The 8,933-nt window shown below is 40.4% G+C and overlaps 1 protein-coding gene across 1 annotated transcript in view; it reads right to left on the minus strand.

Annotated features, from left to right (window-relative positions):
- Positions 1-7,863, minus strand: part of LOC144712719 (P-loop containing nucleoside triphosphate hydrolases superfamily protein) — a 37,443-nt gene extending 29,580 nt beyond the window's left edge. The window contains exons 1-14 of the mRNA XM_078586998.1: positions 7,607-7,863; positions 7,419-7,508; positions 6,807-6,925; positions 6,048-6,161; positions 5,897-5,978; positions 5,728-5,795; positions 5,566-5,649; positions 5,346-5,491; positions 5,162-5,264; positions 3,205-3,285; positions 2,975-3,043; positions 2,834-2,893; positions 2,581-2,742; positions 2,351-2,407 (exon numbers count right to left, since the gene is read on the minus strand). Of these exons, the coding sequence (XP_078443124.1) occupies positions 2,351-2,407; positions 2,581-2,742; positions 2,834-2,893; positions 2,975-3,043; positions 3,205-3,285; positions 5,162-5,264; positions 5,346-5,491; positions 5,566-5,649; positions 5,728-5,795; positions 5,897-5,978; positions 6,048-6,161; positions 6,807-6,925; positions 7,419-7,508; positions 7,607-7,730 (1,359 nt within the window). The 5' untranslated portion in view covers positions 7,731-7,863. The remainder of the gene's footprint in view (positions 1-2,350; positions 2,408-2,580; positions 2,743-2,833; positions 2,894-2,974; positions 3,044-3,204; positions 3,286-5,161; positions 5,265-5,345; positions 5,492-5,565; positions 5,650-5,727; positions 5,796-5,896; positions 5,979-6,047; positions 6,162-6,806; positions 6,926-7,418; positions 7,509-7,606) is intronic.
- Between the last annotated feature and the right edge of the window lie 1,070 nt (positions 7,864-8,933).

Raw genomic sequence — 8,933 nt, forward strand, 5'->3', positions numbered from 1 at the left:
GATTCAACCCTTTCCTTCAATTCTTACAAATGACTGTGAACAGAAGGTCTATTGGGAAGCTGTCCTTAACACGAGATCTACCTCAGCAGGACGGACAGACTGATCAGATGGAAGAATCTTTCTGAAGCTGAAGATACTTAGGAGCTAGGGGACCGTCTGTGAAAAGCTTTCCTCAACTTCAAACCTGAGGACAAGTTAAAAGTCTAGGGGGACAGTATCGCTACATTCTCTTTTGAGAACATAATGAAGATGCACAAAGAGGAGAGAGCCGGAACAGATCACACCCAAGGTGACGGTGGCACATGTGTCGGAAAATCTACAAATAAAGAAGAGAGGGGCGAAAGAAGATATGGAAGATTCTTTTTAAGAAAATCTATAGATAGGGTCGGTCTCCTGCTTGATGTCTCCTTGTCATGTGCACTTTGAGCGCACATATGCCCTATCTAGCTTATTCTGTTTCCTGAGGTAAGTCCGCAGGAGGCTTGTAACAGAATCTTAGAACTTTACAAGTTTCACATTGAAAATGATATCCCAAGGAACACAAGCCCTCACTAGGGTTTTGACATTGAAAATAACAAGCACATTGCCATCCCAAGTTTCCAATCCATTGAAATCTATAAATATCAAAACCCTAGTGAGGGCTTGTGTTCCTTGGGATATCATGGATGTAAATGAACTCATTTGACATAAATGACTATATTGCCAGTGAAATAAGGCATTGGGATCCATAATCTAATCAAAAATATATAATTCATAATACTTAATTGATCCTCTCTTTTATCACCAATGACTAATTTCCTACCAAACTCGTCTTGAACATGTCCTCACTGGTTGGCTCTTCCTCTAATCTGCATGTTTACCTATTTCACACATGCCAGAGGGGCCACCTCTGCATGCACATCAGCAGTGCCACACCAGCGGCACCCTCTCAGTGGTAACATCCTCAGTTGCCAGAGGCGCCACCTCTGCAAGCACATCAGCAGTGCCACACCAGAGGCACCCTCTCAGTGGTGACATCCTCAGTTGCCAGGGGCGCCACCTCTGCAAGCACATCAGCAGTGCCACACCAGAGGCACCCTCTCAGTGGTAACATCCTCAGAGGCACAACTTCAGCAGCATCCCCCAGAGCTGCATCCTTGCATCGTCGTCACTCTTGGTGCCCTGAAGCACCTTTCTTGGGAGGAGATTTTTTTGAGAACTAGCAGCAACTTTCTCCACATCTGCAGCTTTGGCAGCCTTCTATTTCCTCCCTGCAGCAGTGACAGCCTTCCCAGCAACTGTCATGTCAACATCTAGCGGCAGCCTTCTTCCTGTCCACAGCTTTTTGGCAACCTATCTAGTTCCTCCGGACAGCAGCAGCCTTCTCCTCGGCTGCGCACTTGTTTTTGCTTCTAGCCACACCGGCGGCGGTCTGCTCCCCTTTCACGGCCTTTCAGCAGCCCATCTATCTTGTTCTTCTTGGCGGCAGCCTTACCAGAGGTTCTGGAAACCTTCTCACTTCTCACCAATGGTCATCTAGTTGACGCCACTGCACGGGAATTCCCATCCACATCAGAGACCAACCATGTCAGCTTCTTCTTCCAATTCTTCTGACATCCTTCGTGAAACACCTGTGTTGGATATTCTCTCCTCCCACTAATCACTGTCTTTCTTTTGGTGTTTCTCCAGCATCATTCATGGAACATCAGCGCCTGAGCCCTGGATATCTCCCTTCCTCAGCAACTTGACTACCTGACACCGGAGAGTTTACTCTTTATTGTTCTTTCTTTTTGTTTGCCTTTTCCTCTGGCTTTTCTCCAAGCTTTGAATGAAAATCCATTTTTCAATTTGCATTAGAGTATTGAAGAAAGGGAACACCCTTGTATTTGGGGCATCCTTGTCATTCATATTTTGGGCTTCCTTCTCCTATTTAAGGACAGGAAGGCCCCTTGTGAATGAGTTTCATTTATGTCTTTCTCTTGTTAACTCCCGCGATGGTGGATGGTGGGATGGACACAGCCACCCTGCTCTTCCACTATCATCTCTCGCTTTTTAATGCTAGTTCTTCAACTATCCTTTTAAGTTAATACAAGAGTAACCAGTTGTTCAGGTGAATAAAATGTTATCAGAGAGAACACATTTCAGAAATATCAACATCCAGACAACTGTTCGCCAACCATCTGGCAGAGATACAACAAACACGAGGTCTATCTTAAATCTAAAACATGTGTGTTCTCTATTTTGGGCACCAAAAAGCACAAGAGATGATCATCTTAAACATGAGTATCCGTCCAAACATTTACCAGATGCAAGAGAAAAAACAAAAAGAAGAGAAAATAAGAAAGAGCACCAGAAAAGTTAACAGGCTTACATCATGCACAGGCTTAGATGCCAAAGGGCCAGGGCACCATGTGTTCCGTCGTGTATTCTGAACCAAAGAAAAGCAAATAATGTTCATCAATAAAAGGAGGAAGAATAGTACACAGATAAAGATGGTATGTCAACGTAATTACAAACAATTTTTTTCTCAGTTAAAAGTGGATTTCATAAAAAGCAAACATGCTTTCTATCAAAGAACTCACTAACCAATTCACACTATACCTTGTTGGCAATAGAATCCTTGTCACCCCTTTGTGTGTCCAATACCATAGAGCTTAAACTTGCAATTTTAATCTCCTGTTCCTGTAGTCTCCGCTCCCGTTGTGCCTTTGCTTTCTTTTCTTCCTCAAGCTCAAGTGCTATCCTTTCTTTTTCAAGTTCACTCTAAAGAAATATAAAACTTTACATAACTATGATGACCAAAAGTAGACTCAGCCAATAAGAGTGAGAAGTTTGCGCTAGTTGATTATCCTACTTGCAATAACGTATTTCTTAAATTGAGGATTTCTTGCTCCCAGTGCTCAGAGTGAGTAGCCTGTTGCATAAAAAAACACAAAGTTATTCTAAATTTCTTTAGTAAAACATAATTTAAGAAATTATCTGAAAAGAGGAGGACCATAAGTCTAGCTTGAAGCTCTTCAATTTGTTTCTGCTGACGTTTGAGTAATGCTGCATCCGTCAATATCTGAGGGTCGAACAGTGAACAATCAAGAGGCAAGGAAATAAGTAGCTCAAAAGATAGATAAGCATTGAATCTACTCACTCAAGCAAAATACACCCAGATCAAAGAAACATTTTCAAGAGACAAAAAAAAATGTCACAAAATGAAAGTCCGAATACACTTACCTCATTTACGCATGCAAAATTCTTAACACGGATAGCCCTACTGGCGAACTGGAGACTACTTTTTGTTTCTTCCTGGTGAATCTGAAATCAAATACAACCACGTAAGCCTGAGGCAAAAGTTTGTCCAAACATAGATTGTAACCCTGTCTATCACCTGGAATATATGTCCTTCATTTTTTTTGAAAGATAATATATCCTTCTTATAAATTATTTATTATAATCTAATTTACTTTTTCGTCTTCTCTCTTCCTTCCCTCTCATATCTTACCCTTCACTACCTTGGTTCTTGATAGATTTGCATGATGCATCTATCATAATACTAAAATTAACCAAAAGTTTAAGCATCCATAGTGGGCCCTTAATCAAACTTTCAGTAATGTATCCAATAAGTAAAGCAAAAAATGGCCCATGCTTTATGACTTTGAGTTATTTATTCCCAAATGGGGAATAAGTGACTTCCGGGGGCCTCAGCTCACTTAAGTATATTTAAACTAGCCGCAGTCAAGAGAGAATATGAAGTTTTCTTTTCTTGAAACACAGAAAGGAGATATGAGGGATGTGGCAGCACTGGAGAAGGGATTTTTCAGACCCAGGAGACGGATTATTGACATCGTTCCTGCAAACACTGTCAACTGGAAATTCCTCTGAAACCAAAAAACCACTTCATTCCAATAAGATAGTGAATGTCCCTTCCTCATTCCAAACCTTCAGACAAAGAGCAGTCAGATTTATGGAGCAGGCCTTACTATGAAATCAGATGAGAATCCCATGTTGTCGTATGAATGAAAAGTCCAACAGGCCCAGCTCACCGCCCATCTTGGGCCTCCCGACAGTCAAAAGGACACAGCTGGTGAGGCTCACTCTTTCTCTCCCTCCCACCCACTCTGTTGACAATCGTTTGCCTTGTCTCCTCTCTTCCTCTCTGCAACCATAGGCATTATCTTCCAGTATCAAGCATAATTAAAAAGACTATCCTTCATTGTCCCCATCACTCCATTCCCTCCCTCTCTCTTGATCTAGTTATAGATCCTGATTTGGACTATTTTCAGCGGGAAACTTGTCGTTCATTCCATAGAATAGGACCCTCTGGGTACGCTCCCCATGAGTGCTGTATCAAAACCGTGCCAATAGTCTCTCCAACTCCTGACGCCCTCACTGCTACTGATATTGGTTCACAACGGAGACGACTGATTAAGCTACAATGGACCAGTATAAATACAGGTTACAGGGCAATTGGATCGGCTCAGTCTTAATACATGACAGGATTCAATAGCTTGATAGATCTTCTCGTGGACATGCATACAAATATAAAAGAAGTGGGATAAAAAGTTACAACTGAAAAAGGGACAAAAGACAAAAAATAACAAACTGTGGGCTCCGTAAAACAAATCCCAATATTACCAAAAGATTGAGTGTGATCCACCCTCCTGAGCATTGTCAACAATAGAGGGATCCATAGTTACATGTTTTCTTTCATTATTTATGAGATAATGATAGGATCCCAGCCGGGATCATATCGGGAACGAAGTGTCCCTGGCGGAGTGGACGACGCCGAGGGGACGAGGGCGGCCGAGAGTGGCGGAGTGGACGTCGCCGGAGGAATGGGACTCGACGGAGTGGACGTCGTCCAGAGAGAAGGAGAGACTACTGAAGGGAAATAACACTAACAACTCATGTCCTGCCCTCCAACTAGGAGGGCAACATATTTAAAGGGAAATGCCAAGGGAATGCAGAAAGACGATAATGCCCCTAGTGGTCCTTGTGGATCGTAATAGATAACTTGTTATCTTCTTGAAAAAGTTATGTGAAAAGTCCTCTGTCTACCATTAGGTGAATGGTATTCTGCGGATACATACCATATACAGAGGACAGTTGTGGGAATAAATGGATATAATATTGATTGGAGATGGAAAGTAAACATTAGTAAAGTTCATAACCCTTGTGATGTAAGAATCACCTGCACAAGGGTGATATTGCAGATAATAGCTGTATTTGAATTTCCACCCAGCGCAGGTTGCAAAATGCGAGTGAGTTTGCTATCCCGATATGGAACATGACCCCTAAATCAAGAGGAAAAATAAGTTGATTGAGACGTTGAGAGGAAAAAAAGCACAGAAATCACATCTTCGTAGAAATGGCACCCTTGGCTCTCAGTGCCCTCACTAAGCTTTTTTATAACAGTTCCGAGAGTCATCAAACTTTTATTTATGTGAGAACCCTCCTTCAGTCTCACTCCTTCAGCACCCGTCTTTGCAGCACGTTCTGATCCAGCAAGGTCCACGAGATTCTGGAAGCCAGAAAAGGAATTAAAATAAATTATAAAAAAAAATTCAAATTTGTTGAAATGACTTTGCTCCTCACCAGAACAGATACACGGACGGCATCACAATGTCGATCCGAATTACCATCTCCATGGTCATCCGTCCTTTCCCTACTTTCAATAATCTTGTATCCAGTCACAGTATTAAATCATAATCCAGATATGGTACCTCTGAAATGATTAAATGAAGACAGTAGTGTTACCATGCGAAATATTGTATGAGATCTACTGCTGTGAACGTTCATATTTGTCTCTCCCACATGACGATGTGCTATGGAGTTGATATGAGAAACGACAACAAATCAGCTGAGAATTGATTGCGCATGAATTCAAATAAAACACGTAATGCATCAAGACAATAATTAAAGTCACCTTCTCCAAACTCCATCAAGCCAATGATCTGTTCAGGGGAAACAACTATTTCCTCTCTCAATCCTGCAACGAATATGCCCCTCTGAAATCACAGATGGAGTATTCAGGAAAAAGAAGATGAGCCAAGCAGAAACTAACAACAATTAGATACCTCAAGGCTTTCATGAATCTGTAATCTCCGGTGCTCTGGAGCCAACAAGTCATTAATCTCTTCATTATATATCTCCATGTATGACATACGGACAAGGAATTCTCTGTCCGTACACTGGAAAAAGGAGCATCAACTTGTTAGACCAATATATCTCATAACTGCAGCTCAGAACAAAGAACGAACTGTGAAATAAGAAAAAAGAAATCCTGAGAAAAGCAGAGCTTTTTTTTTCTAAATCACAGAAAATAGTTCCAAAGATTTGTACATCAGGCCATTTAAGGACCAAACACACTGGCCGACAACATGATTCTCGAATCGATCTTAGAGATATAGTTTGAATCAAAACACTGTGGCACAAATTAAATCAGTTATATAGAATGTTTTCGGAGCAACCTTCTCCATAACAACGAAAACACCACTACCTAGAGCAGAAAAAGGCAACAGATCAGAAAATTTTCAATTGTTAAGGCAATGATTGATCCCTTCTTCATTTGCGTAGAAATTATATTCTTATTTCTTACGGAAATATGCAATCGATGGATGACGACAAAGACGAAAAAGTGAAGACCTGTGTATATCTTGAACTGCGCCACATCATGTTTGCTTGTAGAGAATGTTATCGGGGGATAAAGAAGAAAAAAAATCTGATAATACTGAGACGCGCAGCCTTTGATGTCTCCCAATAAATGAAGATCGAAATAACCGCACGGCTACCATAACTAGTGCCGTACCAATTTTCGAAACAAGAGAGAGGCCAACCTCTTCTATAGTTTTGAATAAATCATGCACCGCGAGAGGGATAATCCCCAGTTCCTTTGGCGATCCCCTCATAGTGTACGTTTTTCCACTATTAGTCTGTCCATAGGCAAATACAGTGCCTGAAAAAGATGTGCAGCGTAAAGATAGCATTATTAGATTGAAGAACTTTTGAGGAATCAAATGAATGAACGTAAACGTGCAAAATAAGTTGAAGTAAAAGAGAATCCAAAAATCCGAACCTCCCACCACTACCCCACACGATAAAATCTCCGGGAAGACTGATTTATTAATAGACCCATTTTTTCCAAAATCAATCATAGGAAAGCCGAACAAATCAAAACATGGAACAAGATTTTCAAAATGTCCTATGATGCAACCGGAGCTAGATCAATTAGTATCAAGGAAAAGGGAAGCAGAGACACTCGTCATTTTGTCTAATAACAGAATCAATGACATCATGAAATCATTCCACGCACACTTCCGGATGAATTTCTCCAATTTCCGTGAACATTAATCACTGAAATGGTGGGAATACGCATGGCGAAAGACGCGCTTTCAGCAACTTATATCAGGCACCACGTCCCCGAAGATGAAAGACATCATCAGACTCACCGTTAAAACCTCGGACGACAGAGGCCACAATCTCCCTCGTGCGCGCCTCATAGACCTCCCTGGTCGAACATCCATCGCCGAATATTCTATCTGCATATTGATTGCATCAACCGAGTGAGTTATATCTACGATTGTTGAATTGGAAGGATAGAACAAATAATTCAATAGAAAAAATTGAAAGATCTTACCAAACTCGAATTTGACAGACTGATTCCCGATGCCAATGGTATTGCCAGCAAGTTTCCAGGGGCTATATTTGGCGTCCTCGGCGGAGAGTGGGCGGGCACGAACAATAACGCCAATCCTCTCCATCGTGCACAAACAAAAACCGCACGAAAACCACTACAAATCGACGAGCTTTGCCATTCGACAGATGAAACCGCTAGAAATCTCAAATCTTACTCGGTTCCCTCTTCGCAGCGTATGTTGCTTTTCGACGAGAGCTTTGTTTCCAAATTTCCCGCCTTCCGACTCCCAGGAAATGACGGAATTGACCTTTCCAGAGAGTTGGGGATGGGTAACACGTGGCAACAAATTAACAAGAAATAAAGGATGGCCGGAGAGAGAGATAAGAAATAGAGAAAGGGAAACAAGAGAGATGAGAGAGAGATGAAAGAGAGAGAGAGAGAGAGAGAAGCAAAACAAATATATGAGAGAGAAAAATAAGAGAGAATAGAGCGGAACGAAGCTAATTTGTTTCTTTTAACACTCCCGCACCGCAAAACCACACAACTGTAATTGCATGAAGTGTGATTCAAAAATTCAATCCTGGCGCATCAAAATGTTCATCAAAATATTCAACCTGCAATCTCTCAGATGCGTGCAAATTATCATTAAAATATCAAAAATATTGCAAAAAAATGTGCATCAAAATGTTCATATTTGCATGTTATCCTGATATAAATTGATAATAGACCAATTAGTGTGGTTTTATGATTTTTCAAGATTTTTAAGTATTTTTAAAATATTTTCTGACTTTGGATTGACTAAACTATTAATTCTCAAATTCAGATAATATTTTTTGGAATTACTCGAGGAGTTAATTAATTTCCCATATTTTCCTAATAATTAATTTGCCAATAAATTATTTTTTGCTGTCTGCGAAATATATTTTGGATTTAAGAAATGTATTTAGTATATTTTTACTGGTTTAAATCATCTTCTGCCATGTGGTGTATCTTAATTGGACATTTTTTGGCCAAAACTTGGCTCGACTAATCATAGGAAAATGAATCACTATCGCATCTTGAATTACGATGCTATAATGATTCAATCATTTCCTATTTTTTAAAATTCCATGAGGCATGTGGAATAAAGTTTTATTTTCTATTTTGTTAATGATTGTAATTTTAAGCGGGTCAACTCTAACGAATCAAAAAATTGTCCTCTTTTCTCACTATAAATGTGGCATGAAATTCTAAAAAATTGATGTTCGAAGGCACTTTTCTTCTATTTGTTCGTCCTACATGGCAGCCTTTTAGTGTTCAAATAGTAAGCCCTATTAGCGCTGAATCA

Source organism: Wolffia australiana, chromosome 15 (assembly GCF_029677425.1).
Source record: "Wolffia australiana isolate 7733 chromosome 15, ASM2967742v1".
Classification (NCBI taxonomy): Eukaryota; Viridiplantae; Streptophyta; class Magnoliopsida; order Alismatales; family Araceae; genus Wolffia; species Wolffia australiana.